Source organism: Lithobates pipiens, unplaced genomic scaffold, assembly GCF_037356315.1.
Source record: "Lithobates pipiens isolate NorthernLeopardFrog02 unplaced genomic scaffold, aLitPip1_a1.2 Scaffold_8, whole genome shotgun sequence".
Taxonomy (NCBI): Eukaryota; Metazoa; Chordata; class Amphibia; order Anura; family Ranidae; genus Lithobates; species Lithobates pipiens.
In genome coordinates, this window is record NW_027507903.1 from 11,062,319 (window position 1) to 11,079,818 (window position 17,500).

The following is a 17,500-nucleotide window of genomic DNA, read 5'->3' on the forward strand; positions in this document are numbered from 1 at the left end:
AGAGCAGTGTGAACAGCGAGCTTTGGTAAAGCATTTGCCGTGCTTTCTGCAAGCATTCAAAAGTACTGTTCAGTTTGTAAATGTTGACCACAGATCCTAATGGGAGTGCTGCTTGCCACTTTAAGCAGGCTTTCAACAAGCTTCAATGAGTTCTGAAGCTTGCTAGGAGCTTAAAGTGTTACTAAACCCAGTAATATGAAAATAGTTCAACAGCTTATACATCTTTTTACATTAAAATATTGCCACTATATACCTTTTTTTTTGGCTGATCTGTATACCACAGTCAGTGATAAACTGCAGTTTCTCCAGTGCTGAGAGTTCAGGTAGAAGGAGATTTCCACTGCAGCCTGTATACAGGCCCACATGTGTGGTGTCAATATCATGTGACCTGGCTAGCTCTGACAACAAGTAAATATTCTCTCCAGCGTAAAAGACACAACTGAGCATGTGCAGTTCGGCTACCCTGCCTGTGTAAGCTGGCTTTCCCCAGATAGACATTTGTAGGGAGGGGGAGGATCTGTGCATACAGGATCAAACAGCCTTTTACACAATGCAGAGGATTAAATACTTATGTTCCATAGTGAGTATAACAAGCATGCTATGCTGCATATGCAGACTGATTTTACTGTTGTGGGTTTAGCAACACTTTAACTACTGCCAACCGCATAGATACTGCGGCAGGGCGGCTCTATTGCACGAAACAACGTGTCTGTACGTCATTTCGTGCAGTAGATACTGTGGGCCGCATGTTCCCGCTGCATGGAGGGGGAGTCGATCAGCGGGTCTGGCGGACTCGGTGTTCTCCGGCCACCCGAAATTGCCTCACAGAGGCAAAACAGGATCTGTCAATTAAAAAAAAAAAAAAAAAGGCAGATCCCTGTTCTGACAGGGAAGTACACAGAGATATTCTGTTCCTTTTGTAAGCAGGACCAATCTATGTGTTCTTCCTGGCAGTCCATCCCCCACACAGTTGGAAAACACTCCCAGGGAACACGCTTAACCCTTTGATTGCCCCGATGTTAACCCCCTTCCCTGCCAATGTCAATTATACAGTGTCGGTGCATATATTATTATACATTTTTTTTTTTTTGTAAAATAAGAAAACATATATATTTTTTTTTTTTTGAAATCCTGACGAGCTTGCACATGTGAGTAGCATGGTGTTCAAACCACAAATGTGAGGTATCGCCATGATCGGTAGAGCGAGAGCAATAATTCTATCCCTAGACCTCCTCTGTAACTCAAAACATGCAACCTGTAGAATTTTTTTTAAATGTCGCCTATGGAGATTATCAAGGGTAAAAGTTTGTCGTCATTCCACGAGTGGGCACAACTTTTGAAGCCTGACATGTTGGGTACCAATGTACTTGGCGTAATGTTATCTTTCACAATATAAAAAAAAAATTGGGCTAACTTTTTTTACAATTGTATTATTTTATTTATTTTTTTATTAAAAAAAGTGCATTTTTTTCACAGCTCGAAATTGCAAAAAGTAGTACAGAAACTACTTTTTGAAATCTGTGCGGCGCCGCACCGATTTAGGACGGTGATATTGACAGCTGCTATGCCCATCCCTCCCCCCTCCTGCCCCTTCACAGAAACCTTTGTTTTATGTGAACACATTTGCAAATTACAAAGGCTTCTCTGAATGGGCAGCAGAGGCGAGGGGTGGGCATAACTGCCCTGTGTGCCTCTCTCAGCCCTGCCTCCAGTGTATTTCTCAGCAGCGCAATAAACCTGTCCGATATAAATAAATAGAGTTAAGTTCAGGAGATGTCATGAACCTCCTTAGACTTGACTCAAAGTGTGTCTTCACTTTGTGCAAAGGAGCTGAATTCCTGGAATTTAACTTTAAAATCTGTTTCTTCTGAAGAAAACAAAGAGGTGGTCAAAACCCAACAGATGGTCTCGCACGTCTTGGTGTGCGTCCGTGAGGCTTTGTGGTATGGCAAAAAAAAAAAAAGTAGGATGTGTAATGTTAGGTAGACAATGGGGGTGATTTACTAAAGTCAAATCCACTTTGCACTATAAGTACAGTCGCTGTGGATGTGAGGGGAAGCTCTACTGATTTTATCAGCCAATCATGTGCAAGCTAAAATGCTTTTTTTTTTTTTATTTTTTTATTATTATTATTTTCCTTGCAAGTTCCCCTCAGATCTACAGCAACTGCACTTCCACTTGTAGCGCAAAGTGGATTTGATTTTAGTAAATAACCCCCAATCTGTCCTCCGGACACACCCAATGGAAATTAAAGCGGAGGGCCGTTTATAAAATGAAAAAAAAAGTCAGCAGCTGCAAACACTGCAGCTGCTGACTTAATCAGCCCACTTACCTGTCCAGGGCGCCCGCGATGTCGGCCGCCCGAGGCCGACCCGTCCCTCGGCTCTCAGGTCCCGGCGCCGCCATTCCTTGTAAAGGAAACAGGCAGTGGAGTCTTACAGCTTCACTGCCCGTTTCCTACTGCGCATGCGCGAGTCACGCATCGCTTTGTGAATGGGACGCTCTGTGTTCTGGAACACACAGTTCCCAGAACACAGCGCGACCCATTACCCAGAAGACGCCGCACGGAGGAGAGAAGACAGAAGATCTCCGCGGAGGAGGAAGAGGAAGATTAGAATGATGTGCCTAGCAACAGGCACTTCTGGTAAGTAAAAAAAAAAAAAAAAAAATTTTCATTTTTTTTTTTTTTAGATTTTTTTTTTTTTGTAATTTTTTTTATATATTTTTTTTTTTTTCAGGGTGGCCCTCCACTTTAATAGGGCTGCATCTAATAGGACACAGTGCAGAAGGCTTTCAGATAAGTGGTAGGCAGTGCTTCACCTCCTGATCGCCTGCAAACCATAAGTCAGAAGCTTTTGACAAAGTGATCCACCATGGTTTGCAACTCTGCAGCATTGTCCATGTGAAACGGGACCTAAAGCAACTGCCACTCTTTTTTGTGGGTTTTATTTATCTATTTTTGTGTTTTTTTTTTGGCACTGACCTGTACAGCAGTCTCTGTGATGACTTGTTGGTACAGACTACAGGAACATTTTGGACCGGGACAAGGGGTGGGCAGGAGCGGGCGGCTGCCTTGGGCAGTGTGGTATCATGTGAGGTAGGTGGCCACCATGAGGAGATTGATTTTTATTTTTCCAGAGGGGGGGATGATTGAGGGGTGGTTGCGCTAGGAGGGGGATTTGGAGTAGGGGGTAGACATGTGTACTGATGAAACATTTTTTCGTTTTTGTTTCATTTTTTTATTTTTTTTTGGGTGGGAGTTTTCGGGTCCTTCGTTAAATCCGAAAATAAGAAAAAAATCCAGATAATTTCTAACTATTAAATTTTAGGTATTGGAATTTTCTTAGTAAATGAAACAAATACAATTCCGAAAAATTGAATGCTGCATCTAAACAAATGGAATGGAACTAATTAATAATAAAACATTTTTATTATTAATTTGTTACGTTCCTTTCTTTAGATGCGGCATTCGTTATTTTGGATAATTTGTAACTTCAGATAAATTCGTATTCGTTACCTTCACTAACAGCCAAATTTTAAAGGACATTCCAATACCTATAATTTAATAGTTAAAGCAGAGTTCCGCTTATAAAAAAAATAAAAATGTCAGCAGCTACAAACTTTTATTAATCGGACACTTGCCGGTCCAGCGAGGTGGAGGAACGAATCCGCTGCCGCTCGTCTCCCCCTCCTCTTTACGGCGCCAGCATTGTAACTGTGGCTTCACAGCCGGGCACCCACTGCGCATGATGCGAGCCGCGTGGCGTGACTGGCCGGGCAGTCATCTGGGATGTATGCCAGATGATTGCCGGGGGGGAGAGGTGCACTGGGAGGAAGTGGGAGCTGGAACCCTCTAAAAAGAGGGTAGCAAGACTCTGACAGCCACAAGGATGACACCCATGATGTTTTGCAATAGCTGGAGGTCCACTAATTGCATATCCCTGGTATATTCTGTGAGGCATTAAATAAACCATGTCAAGTATTTTAAATTGTATTACTTGATCTCTTGTGGCGACCAATTGTAAAAGGGTTTAGTCCCAAATATCGTTTAAAGCCTTGTACACACGGTCGGAGAATCCGTCGGAATGCGTCTTATCGGACCGTGTCGTCGGATAATCCGACTGTGTGTGGTCTGCATCGGACTGATTCCATCCGAATCTCCGTCGGACCCAGTTTTCCAACATGTTGGAAATATTTTCCGACCAACTGGTTTGATCGGACATACTCCGATCATGTGTAGAGAATTTTGATCGGACCAAGTGCCACGCATGCTCAGATCAAATTCCTACATCAAAGCTATTGGCTACTAGCCTGAATGTAGTCCCATCGTAACGAAATTACGTCATCACGTTCTGAATGATCGGATTTTTCGACAACTTAGTCCGACCGTGTGTATGCAACAGTTTTGGATAAGATCCGACGGGCAAAATCCGACGGATTTGGTTGGCAGAATGTCCGACCGTGTGTACAGGGGCTAAATCTTCTCCATTGAGTTCCGCTAACTCTGCCTGCCATCTGAGCATCGGGGGGGGGGGTCAAATCCACATGAAACGAGGGCAGAAGTGCCTTGTGAATTAAGGAAAGTGGTTTGAGTAGAGCAGCGTTTCTCAACTCCAGTCCTCAAGGCGCCCCAACCGGTCATGTTTTCAGGCTCTCCATTATTTAGCAAAAAGTGATTTGATCAGTTTCACTGCCTTAGTAATTACCACTGCCATTTTCATGGGGGGGTAAGACTACTACGTAATGTTTCAAATGAGCAGCCTCCAAGACTACCAAGGACTTAGTATCATCCGCAACTGCCCAGTCATGGGCATCTGTGAATGTGGATAGCCAGAAAATAGGGGTGAAGGTCCGGACATGTAAAGCCTCCCTGTGCCCAGGGTCTACAATGTAACATAAAGAGCAAAGCGGAAGCTCTGCTTGTTTACTCCCCCCCCTCTGCTGCCACATTTGGTACCTTTCGGGGTGGGGGAGCGGATACCTGTCAAAGCCAGGTACCTGCTCCCACTTCCTGGTAAGGTTGCTGGCAATCTACGTAATTTCTGACACCCCCTCCCCCCCTGGACCTTGGTGGCACTAGCTTTGCCTAAATAGCTAAGGTAGAACGTACAGGTTAGGAGGAGAGTTGAGTTTGCCACACTACATGCCTCAGGGTCTATGGGCAAAATGAAGGACTTCTCCCAATTTGTGTGCAGGCCATAAAAGTGTTTCAGTGACAGATGGACCTGGATGGTCCTTCAGGAACAAAATTAGTCTTCTGCATTTAGTACTAGCTTTTTGATAATCAAACCAACCCGGATATCAGCTACTTTATTTTATCAGATTTCACACACGTATGTTTGAGCGTTAGGGTGCACACGCTAATGCAATAGGCTGTGCACACATAGTCACTATGTCTTGTAGGTAGGTACAATTGTGGTGTCACATTTCAGAGCCCCACCTTCTGAGCTTCAGCGGTGCTGAGAGGAGTTTCAGGAGGCGGAGTCAGTACAGGAATCACTGCTTGCAGGCGTTCTGTGAGATTAGGCAAGCGGTCGACTTTTATAACTGAAGTGACATTCCGTCACGGCCATTTTGGTACAACCCGCAGTCGCCCACAGTAAGCATAGTCAGAAGACGGCAAGCCGACATCTTTTTACACCGACTGGAGTCTTGCATTTCACACTTATTTTAACTAGTAAACTGAGTTTATATTGGGTAATACATTATTTAATAATCCATCTGACTGTTTTGATGTTGAATTTTAAAAAATAAGTGTGAAATGCAAGACTCCGGTGGGTGTAAAAAGATGTCCGCTTGCTGCCTTCTCACTGTATCCTTCCTGTGGCCGACTGTGGGGGTGAACCAAGATGGCTCTTGCAGAACACTGGTACCATGGGATATGTAGTCCTTACAGGAGAAGCTACAAGCATGCAGAGAAATCCAGGAAGTTGTGTAAAGATGGCCGACAGCACTCACGACATGAGTCAGTATAGGAAGGTCTGCAGGCAGCAAAGTACCATGGGCTAAAAATGGAGAAGCTGCAAAGCATGCAGGGAAGCCAGAACATTGTGGAAAGACGGCCAGCAGACAGGCAGCACTCAACATGAAAGGAGGTTTTCCAAACAATCTTATATCGGATTCTCTAGTACAACCAGTATTTGTATTGTTATTACAATGCTGATATTCTAAAAGTGTATGCTGTTAATCTCATTTAACCACTTGCCGACCAGCTGCCGTCATTATACTACGGCAGGTCGGCTCTTTCCTGTGAATTGCTGTAGGTGTACGTTGGCTCCTTTTAAGAGCCTGCTGCATGCCTGGCCACCAGCTTTCGTGGGAAAGAGCGAGAATGGGGATCTGCTAATGTGAACAGACAGATCTGCTGTTCCTAGTGATTAGGAACAGTGATCTCTATCTCTCCTCCAGTCAGGCCCATCCACCCCCCACACAGTTAGAAACACCTCCCCGGGAACACGGAAAAAAAAAAACCCCTAGTTTGTAGACGCTATAACTTTTGCGCAAACCAATCAACATACGCTTATTTTATTATTATTTTTTTCCCCAAAAATATGTAGAAGAATACATATCGGCCTAAACTGATGAAGAAATTTCCTTTTTTTATGTTTTTTTGAATATTATAGCAAAAAGTTAAAAAAAAATAGGATTTTTATTACAGCTTACCTGTAAAATCCTTTTCTTGGAGTACATCATGGGACACAGAGCCTAAGTAATTACTTTTTGGGTTATGGGCCACCTTCAGGTGATGGACACTGGTATACCCAATACAGAAAGTTCACTCCCTATATAACCCCTCCTCCTTCCAGGAGCGCATCAGTTTTTGTAGCAAAGCAATATATTTAAATCCCAAAAGATGGGAGGGAACTCTGTGTCTCATGATGTAATCCAAGAAAAGGATTTTACAGGTAAGCTCTAATAAAAATCCTATTTTCTTTATCGTACATCATGGGACAGAGAGCCTAAGTAATTACTCAATGGGACATTCCATAGCAATGCTACTTGAGGGGAGGGAGATACAACCCGCAGGGTACCGCCAGACTTGAGGACTTATACTGCACACTGCGCCCAAAAACGATATCCTCCTTCCATCCACCTGATAACATTTTTGTGAATGTATGCACTGAAGACCAAGTTGCGACCTTACAGATCTGAGCCATGGAGGCCTGGTGAAACTGCCCAAGAAGCACTAACCGCCCTGGTAGAGTGCGCCTTAACTTGAAAAAGGGGGAATCTTACCCCTTAAATTATAAGTTTGAATTAGAACTTGCCGAATCCACTTAGCGACAGTGGATTTCGATCCTGCCTGTCCTTTCTTGGGACCCTTTGGCAGAATATATAAGACATCAGTCTTAAGAATCTGAGCAGTTGTCTAAATAGATTCGCACTGCTCTCACCACAGCAAGACAATGCACTGACTTTTCTTCCCTGGAACGTGGTTTTGGAAAAAAAAAAACTATGGCAGGACAATATCTCGGTTCAGGTGAAAACCTGAAACCACTTTTGGCAAAAAGCCTGGACGAGAGCGTAACACCACTCTGTCCTCATGAATAATGAAATATGGCTATTTACAAGAAAGAGCAGCCAATTACAAAACCCTCCTTGAGGAGGATATAGCAACCAAAAATACCAGCTTCCTTGTCAGAAAGGCTAAGGGCATATGCTTATCAGTTCAAATGGCTGTTTTTGTAACACTGACAAAAGTTCAAGTCCCACTTAAAGGTGTTTTAACTGGCGGATTAATCTGTATCACCTCTTGCCAAAAAAATAAAAAATAAATTAAAAAAACGGACTAAGAATGCGTAGCAAGCGGTCTTTGAAATAAAATCGATAAGGCTTGGACTTGGCCCTTGAGGCCAACTTCATCTCTACGCCCAATTGTAGAAAGGCAAGAATTCTGCCTATGATATATCTCCGAAGGTGCCAACCCTTGGATTCATACCAGGAAACATAAGCCTTCCAGACTCTATAATATATTGTTCTGGAAGCTGGTTTCCTTGCATTAATCAAAGTAGAGATAACTGACCCAGAAAGCCCACGTTTCTTCAGAATGTGGGTTTTTAATAGCTAGGCCATTAAATTGAGCATTCGTAAAGTAGGATGGAATATCAGCCCCTGTGAGAACAGGTTGGGCCTTAGTGGAAGGAACACGGACCCTCCACTGCCATCTTTAGGATTTCTGCATACCATGACCTTCTGGGCCATGCTGGTGGTACCAGAATTACTGGTTTTCTTTCCAGGTTTATCCTGCAAAGAAGTCAAGGCAGCAATTGAATAAAGGGAAATGCATAGATCAGTGAGAGCTGATCCCACGGGTCACCAACGCATCTGTTCTACATGCAAATGGATCCCTTGTCCTTGACACAAAGTTGACTAACTTTATGTTAAACTGGACGCTAGAAGATCTACGGCCGGAGTCCCCCATCTTTGACAAACAGCCCAAAAATATGTTGGGGTGAAGAAAACCGTTCCCCTGGGAATAATCTGCTGGCGACTTAAGTAGCCTGCCTGCCAATTCTCTACTCCTGGAATGAAGACTGCAGATGGGCATGGAATATTTCTTTCTGCCCAGTTAGAATATGGTTCACATCTCTCTGCGATGAGACACTCTTGGTGCCCCCTTTGGTGACTGAGATAGGCCACAGCTGTGGCATCGACGGAGTGGATCCTGACAGGACAACCTCTCAAGCTGGAAGACCAGGCGTTCAGAGCCAGAAGCACTGCCCGAATCTCTAGGATGTTGATGGGCAAGGCTCTTTCGGTTCTTGAACACTGTCTTTGGATAGTTGCCTTCTCTGACGTTACCACTGGTCCTTTAGGGACTGACAGATGCCTATTGCAGCGACTGCAGGCTGAGAAATGGCACCTGCCAGGAAAAAGAGGATTTTACCAAAAATTCCAACTTCTTATCTGTTGGATCCTTTAAGCATTTGTGCATTGTCTACTGGACAAGTAAAATTTTTCATGATGCTGGAAATCGCAGCGTCTACTGCTGGTACTTTCCTTCTTTTGTCCATGGGATAGAGAAATGAGAAACTCGTTGGAGGGAGAAAAATTGCTCATCTAGATGATCCCATTCAGTATAAATAAGCTTTTCTAGTAATGCATGAAAAGCAGTGGCGTCGCTAGGGGGTGGCTTTTGGGGCTATAGCCCCGCTCTCTGGGGACCCTGATTTTAAGGGGGAGGCTTTCTGTGGGGACCCTGCTGCAAAGGGGAGGCTCTCTGGGGACCCTGCTGCAAGGGGGAGGCTCTCTGGGGACCCTGCTGCAAGGGGGAGGCTCTCTGGGGACCCTGCTGCAAGGGGGAGGCTCTCTGGGGACCTTGATGTAAGTGGGGGGCTCTCTGGGGATATATATATACATGTATATTACTGTATATGCCCACCCAAGTGTATGACTTTCTTTACTACGCTGCTATGGCTCTATCCCCAGATCTTTTGTAGACCTAGCATCGCCCCTGATGAAAAAGCCGTAAAGGTTTTAAAGAAGCCAAGGAAGGGACCGAACTTTCAGCTGACTCTGTTAGGGGTAGCATGAAAAGTGTAACGAACCATCTCCGTAAGAGTTTGTACCATCAATCTCTCAGATTGCGAGGTTGCATAAGGTTTATCAACTGTTGTTTCCTCCACAGAGGAAAAATCGGCTTGTTTTTCTACGTGATCGCCTGAGGGTAATACCTCACCCTCTGCCCACTGGTCCCTTGGTAAAGGGTTTGAGGTGGGGAAGGGGGATCTAGCACGCTTCCTATCCCCTTAGATGGAGGATGTAATTAAAGCTGCTAATCTTCCTTCTAAGCCCTGCAGGGCAGACGAAAATGCATCTTCAGTCACGTATACAGGGGCTGAAATGTGAAAAGCAGTTGCACCACCAATCTGTTCCAAAGACTCGCCCTGGCTTGACATATATGGCATCTCCAGAGAAGAGGACAGTGTGGAGGCATGACTGGAGTTCCCAGCGCCTGGGGGTGGAACTTTGGGTGCCTTAGTAGTAACCTTGGAGGCCATAGTGCCAAGCACAAAAGCAGAGACACTCCAAGAACTGTTCTATTTGCTAAGCAATAGTAAGAAAAACCAATGGCAGCATAGATTAAACTGATGCTAAACAATGTTTTCTCCTATACCGAAAATGCCTTTGTACACCCCTCGCATGCTCCAGCGCTCCTGTGGCAGCTCTACATTCAGCTGCTCTAGTACACACATCTAGTGATAAGGGCGTCAGCCTTTATCTCTCCCCCCCCCCCAGACTTCTCAGGTGTAAGCCTGATTGCCTTGCGCCGTGAGTCCGCACACGGCTCCAACGGCTTTAGCCACGCCCCTTCAACCCGCCCACCTCCTCTTTCAAAGAGAATCTAAGCCCGCCCGCGCGTGAACGCCGCAGCTTCGGGTCTGGAGACACAGACCAGAAGGAGGAGAGGAGGCTGCAACCGCCATGCGGCATCTCTGTCTTCTCTATGAGAAAAAGCTTCTTTGTATATAACAAAAGGCAAGTAAATGTTTCTCTAAGAAAAAACGCCCCACACCCCTCGGGGGGAGGGTGTCAGGGAAGCAGGCGGGCGGGGCGGGATACTTTGCAGTTTGAGCTTATTACAAATGTGCCGTCATACTGAGAATGTCACACTGCCCACCGCTTACAGGATGTAATTGTACCTTCACAGTACATGTACCCCCAGCCACTCAGTTTCCCCACTTGGGGGGGAGGACTAAAGAACCCCCTCCAGCTGCTAGGACACGCACGCTGTTGTAGCACGGATTGAAAGGGTATGTGTAGTCTTACTCCCTCTAGAGGAGACTTTAAGGCATTACAGTGTTACATATGGAAGAAAAGGCATAGGTGGACTTTGCAGTTCCTAAGCTTTTCTCTTGAAAACAGACAGATCCAAACTTCGCCCATCACGGCAGGCAGCACACTTAAACCTTCAAAGACCGGGTCCCTTTTAATAGGGGTTCCACTCCTTTGGACCTGTATAGCACCCCTCAGGACAACTTTAGGTAATGTAGCAAGACCAAAAAGAGTCCTTGGTCCCTAGGGTCCAGCCCTCAAAGAGAAGTGTTACAGGCAAAACCTCGTTCTTCTATGTGAGGCCCGGGGACCATCCTGTGGGCGCAGTGGCATGCATGGATCCAGTTGTGGAGGTTTTTTTAAATCCAGCGTGGTTCCCTCTTGGAGCTCCTCAGAACACATCTTCACTCATCTCCAACACCTTAGAAACTGGCGAAAAAACTGAGGTACGTCAGGAAGGAGGAGGGGTTATATAGGGGAGTGAACTTCCTTGAGTGGGTATACCACTGTCCATCACCTGAAGGTGGCCCATGACCCATTAAGTAATTACTTAGGCTCTGTGTCCCATGATGTACGATAAAGAATTTTTTATTTTATTTTTAAATTGACGCTTTTTTTATAGTGCAAAAAATAAAAACTGTAGGTGATCAAATACAACCAAAAGAAAGCTCTATTTGTGGGGGAAAAAAATGACATCAATTTTGTTTGGGTACATCGTCACACGACCGCGCAATTGTCAGTTAATGCGATGCGGTGCCGTATCACAAAAAATGGCCTGATCATTAATTGGGGGGGGAACTTTCAGTTTGTAAGCGGTTAATAGGCAAACAATTTATTTAACCACTTGCCAACCGCTGTCAGCAAATATACGGTCGGCAGAATGGCACAGCTGGGCAAAGTAACGTACCTGTATACTACTTGTAATTTCCTGCCATGCACGCACGTGCCTGCCGCGAGCTCCGTGACGGTGGGACCCGCAGACTCGATCGCCGCAATTGTGTCACAGAGCTGAAGAACTGGGCGATACCGATGTAAACAGCATCTCCCTGTTCTGCCTAATGACAGGACACTGATCGCCTGCTTCCTGTCAGTCATCGGGAGCAGCGATCAGTGTCCACGTCACACACAGACCATCCCCCAGTTAGAAACATTCCCCCAGGACACACATAACCTATCCATGCCCCCTAGTGGTTAACCCCTTCACTGCCAGTGACATTTTTACAGTAATCAATGCAATAGCATTGATCGCTATATTAATGCCAATGGTCCCAAAATTGTCTGATGTGTCCGCAATAATGTCACAGTCATGATAATAAAAAAAAAAATAAAAAAAAAATAAATCACCGATCGCCGCCATTACTAGTAAAAAAAAAAAAAAAAAAAAAAAATGAATAAAAATGCCATAAAACTATCCTCTATTTTGTAAATGCTATAACTTTTGCGCAAACCAATCAATCGCTTAAACTGAGGAAAAAAAGTGTTTGTGTATATATTTTTGGGGGATATTTATTATAGCAAAAAGTAAAAAATTATGCGCTTTTTCCAAAATTGTTGCTCTTTTTTTGTTTATAGCGCAAAAAAAAAAAAAATAATAAAATAAAACACGCAGAGGTGATCAAATACCACCAAAAGAAAGCTCCATTTGTGGGGGGGAAAAAAAAAAAAAAAAAGGACGTCAACTTTGTTTGGGCACCACGTCACACGGCCACGCAATTGCCAGTTAAAGCGACGCAGTGCCGAATCGCAAAAAGTGCTCTGGTCAGGAAGGGAGTAAAATCTTCTGGGGCTGAAGTGGTTAAAAAAAAAAAAAAGAAGAAAAGAAGAATGAACTATGCACAAAATTAACACTTTCAAAACGATAATTTCGTTTCATACTAGGAACCTGAGCAAGAACAACACACAGATGACAGTTTGGGGGTAAAGCACTAGATTTAATGACTGTGGATAAGAATAAATCAACCGTTGTGTGGATGTCAGCTATATAATGTAATTACAGTTAGAATTAATACAGTGCTACCCAAAAATATAATTTCTATTTATTATAACAGGGAAAGTATATAGTACATCCTCATTATACATTGTCAGAACCTGCTGATGAATATTCAAGTAGTGTGGGATCTTTATACAATGTGTGTCCATGCTACGCAGGGGGATGAACATAACCCAATGTACAAGTTATAAGATTAGGGCGGCGTTATAACTTAATTCTCTGCTGTTCTCAGCATTATACACTTTATTAGGTGTAGGGTTACTTAAGGGATACAGGGGGAGGGGTCTATTTATGATAAATGTGATCGACGATCACATTGTTCACCAATTCCCTCGATCATTCTCTAGAGTTGTTACATTGTATCTCTTGTTAGAATATTAGTTAGTATTTCCTAAGCTCCTCGGCTCCATCTAGTGGCTAGAAAGCAGGATTTTACTACTGCCCCTCATATATGAACACTCAAGAAGAGAAAATGGCCTAAAGAACTGGAGGACTTTGCCAATTTTTTTAAATTTTTATTTTTGTAAACAGACCCCTTGGTGTTTTCTGAAGTCTATTTCACACACAAGGAAAAAGGAGTGCGCTGCGACCAGTTACAGCCAAACCCTTTCACAGTTTAGAAGCCAATGAAGGCTTAAAGTGGTTGTAAACCCTTATAACCAACTTTGACCTACAGGTAAGCCTAGATTAAGGCTTACCTGTAGGTAATATCACACGGTATCACACGGTTTAGGAGAAAATTGCCGAAAGACAGGTACCGCTGTCTACGGTGCATGAGCCGTAGACAGCGGCACGCAGGCGCACTAAACGAGCCGCTGTCAACGGCGATATGCCGCGAGCGGCGGCTCCCGTGCACATGCGCGGGAGTGACGTCATCGCGGCTTCACCGAATGACATCGGTGGAGCAGCGAGACCCACCAAGAAGATGGATGCGCCGGACTACAGGGGACAGCGGTGACTTCGCTGGCTCCTGTGTCAGGTAAGTGACACATAATGGACTACTATGCGATACATAGTAGCCCATTATGCTTTACCTTTGCAGGGAATGAAAGAGGAAGTAAACCCATCAGGGAAAGGGCAACGCGATTCGCATAAGTGCAGTAGGAAACCGGTCTCTTAGCCAAGATGCACTCTAGAGGCGCTTCAAGAATCGGCTCAGGTGAGGAGACTGCTGGATGCCAGGACAGGCAAGTACCCCAATAGGAAAAGTCAGCAGCTACAGTATGTTGTATTGCTGGCTGTGGTGGGTGTTTATACAGGCGTTTTTTGTAATGCATGTAAAAATCTGCTTCTTTTTTGCTAGCAAATGACTTAGAACCCCCAAATTTATATTATATATATATATATATATATATATATATATATATATATATATATATATAATTTTATGCAGAGGCCCTAGAAAATAAAATGGTGGGAGTTGCTTTTTTTTTTTTTTTTTTGTCACACAGTATTTGCGCAGCAGATAAATTTTAGTGAACACAAAACACAATATAATGCCCAATTTGTTTGTGTCCCAGGAAGCCGATGCTACCAGTCACGTCATAACCTCCACCATTTTATTTTCTAGGGCAAGGGTAGGCAACCTCGGCACTCCAGCTGTGGTGAAACTACAACTCCCATCATGCCTCTGCCTCTAGGAGTCATGCCTGTGATTGTTAGGGTCTTGCAATGTCTCATGGGACTTGTAGTTTTACCCACAGCTGGAGGGCCGAGGTTGCCTACCCCTGTTCTAGGGTCTCTGCTTAAAATTATATATGTTTTGGTGGTTCCAAGTAATTTTCTTGCAAAATTTTTTTTTTTTTTTTTTTTTTAAATGCAGGTTTTTACATGCATCGCGAAAACAGCCAGCAGCCTGTACAAATCAATGCCAGGCTGACAGATACTGCGGCTGTGAGCATGTCCCCGCATATCCTCGAGGGCTTTCACACTAGGACGGTAAAAAAAAAAAAAAATCCTGCTAGCATCAACTTTGGAGCGGTCAAGGAGCGGTATGTATGCCACTCCTCCATCGCCGTCCTGCCCATTGAAATCCGCAATTTTTTTAACCTTTTTTCGGCCGCTAGCGGGGGTTAAAATCAGCCGCTAGAGGCCGAATACCCTCAAAAATACGACGGTAAAGCCCTGATAAAAATAGCGGCACTGTACCAACGGACCCGCCACCCCAGTGTGAAATGGGACTAAGGTGAAAAAACACCCATCAGTGACCGCCACAAAACAACACCCCCCCCCCCCCCCCCCCCGTTTTTTACATACCTGAAGATTTTGACCCAGGCGGGGACGCACCGTCTCTCTGCCCGGGGTTCTCGGCTCTTGATTGGATAGATTGATAGCAGTGCAGCCGTTGGCTCCCGCTGCTGTCAATCAAATCCAATGACGCAAGCGCTGGGGCCCGAGTCCTGTATTTGGCCTCTATGGTAACCCCCTCGGGAGAGCGCTTCTCCGAGGGGGTTATCCGATGTGGGGAGGAGCTGTGAGAGCCGCCGGGGGACCCCAGAAGACCAGGTTCGGGGCCACTCTGTGCAAAACGAACTGCACAGCGGATGTAAGTATGACATGTTTGTTATTTTTATTTTATTTTTTTTATTTACCTTTACAATCACGTTAAAGGGTACGATTGTTCTGGTATTAGAACTATAATAAGGGCAATTCTAATTCCTCCACAATCCCTCAGTACTGGCCTCATATCATTCTCCGTTCTATCCTTGCAGAAATCACATGCTAGTGTAAGAAAATAACCATTATATAGTAAATTACAGTTCATAGGTGGAAGAAGTAAATCGCCTTTTTTTGGGCAGGGCATGGTGCAGGACACAAATAAAGATTAAATGTGGAGGTCAGTAGGTGTCTCACAGGGGAGTGATAATGGCTCATTACACTCAATCAATCCCCTTCTACTGTTCAGCTTTCAGTAGGAATGCCCTTCGACTTTTGTGGTCCTAGAAAGTAAAAAAAAAAAAAAAAAAGACAACCAAACAATGTACTAAGGCAGGGGTAGGCAACCTCGGCCCTCCAGCTGTTTTGAAACTACAAGTCCCACGAGACATTGCAAGACCCTGACAATCACAGGCATGACTCCTAGAGGCAGAGGCATGATGGGATTTGTCTTTCACCGCAGCTGGGGGGGCCAGGGTTGCCTATCCCCGTACTAAGGAGTAAAACAAGAAAAATAAAAGATTTGGGGAATTAAACAAAAAACCTTCTCCCACCCACTATAAAAAAACAAAAAAAGAAAATGCAAAAAACATTATGCCGTCTTCCTTTTCCGACTCCCCAGACGCTTGCGCCTCTGCTTGTATAAGTGACGAAAATTGATGGCGAGTCCTGTTGGGAGAAAAAAAAAAAAAAAAAGAATTAATGGAATTGCAGGCATACAATTTTAAAACCTACCGATGTCAGCAACATAAGGCTCGGTTCACACCGGTGCGATGACGGAATAGCAGCGATTCCTGTGCAGGTTAATCGCATCACATCTGAATCGCAGACGGTTTCACACCGCTCTGCCAACCGCTGCGGGTGTCAATACAAACTGGTTTGTAGAACACGGTGCGAACTGTGGAATCGGATTACACGGGTCTGAATAGCCCATTCCAAAATAAAGAGGGTCCTGCACCATTTTGCCGTACAGATCCTACGCCTGAATTTGCATCGCACAGACATCGCAGGTGATCTGCACAGCAATGCGGTGTGAATCACATGCGGTCTGTCAGTCATCGCAATAGCGTGAACCGAGCCTGGTGGTGTTTAGTAATTAAATCGACACAACCTCATCTTTTCAATATTAAATCAAAAACTGGGCATCTAATTGTGTTGCGTCTGTGTGCGCTAAAATATATTTTCGTTAATCTTTTTCCCTGGAAATTTGCATTCGTTAACCCCTTCACACCGACCGTATGCAAATTTGCAGGCATTACCCCGGAACTTTTTATTAGGAGCAGGCGATTGGCTCTTTAGTGATAAGAAGCGATGTGGCTAAAAGCCGTTCAGGTTGTAACCTAAAGTAACGGGAGAGGAGACCACCCCCCCCCCCCACCACCACCGCTCCCGTCCCACCAGGAGACCCGAGTCACCAGCCGGCTAGGCTGAGACCCGGACGGAGCCGGATTTGGGATCTCCGATGTAAAATCCCAGAAGCCACGTCACATCTGGCTTACTCAGCTGCCGATGGCGCAGATTTAAAAAAATTACAGTACTCAGAACCGCCAATTTTGGCGATCTGAATACTTTTAAGCGCAAAGGAGGGATTTGGGGTCTTTTAGACCTCCGATCCCTCCATAAAGAGTTACTGTCATAAGGGAAGTTTACATTCCCTGTGATAACAATAAAAGTGATCAGTTTTGAAATAAAAAAAAATGGGCTAACTTTACTGTTTCTTTTTTTTAATTCATGAAAGTGTATTTTTTCCCCCCAAAAAAATGTGTTTGAAAGACCGCTGTGCAAATACTGTGTGACAAAAAAACTTGTCTACAGTAGCTCACAAAAGTAAGTACACCCCTCACATTTTTTGTAAATCTTTTCTTCTATCTTTTCATGTGACAACACTGAAGAAATGACACTTGTCTACAATGTAAAGTAGTGAGTGTACAGCTTGTATAACAGTGTAAATTTGCCGTCCCCTCAAAATAACTCAACACACAGCCATTAATGTCTAAACTGCTGGCAACAAAAGTGAGTACACCCCTAAGTGAAAATGTCCAAATTGGGCCCAAAGTGTCAATATTTTGTGTGGCCGCC

The 17,500-nt window shown here is 44.4% G+C and overlaps 2 protein-coding genes across 3 annotated transcripts in view; one reads left to right on the forward strand and one right to left on the reverse strand.

Annotated features, from left to right (window-relative positions):
- LOC143963341 (integrator complex subunit 14) overlaps window positions 1–1,413 on the forward strand; it is a 27,849-nt gene extending 26,436 nt beyond the window's left edge. For both annotated transcript variants that reach the window (XM_077472955.1, XM_077472956.1), the window contains one exon: window positions 1–1,413. This exon is cut by the window's left edge and continues 889 nt beyond it. The gene's annotated coding sequence lies outside the window, so the exon portion shown is untranslated.
- Window positions 1,414–12,686: 11,273 nt separating this feature from the next.
- The window catches only part of LOC143963884 (very-long-chain (3R)-3-hydroxyacyl-CoA dehydratase-like), a 56,036-nt gene continuing 51,222 nt past the window's right edge, over window positions 12,687–17,500 (reverse strand). The window contains exon 11 of the mRNA XM_077473624.1: window positions 12,687–16,090. Within this exon, the coding sequence (XP_077329750.1) occupies window positions 16,014–16,090 (77 nt within the window). The 3' untranslated portion in view covers window positions 12,687–16,013. The remainder of the gene's footprint in view (window positions 16,091–17,500) is intronic.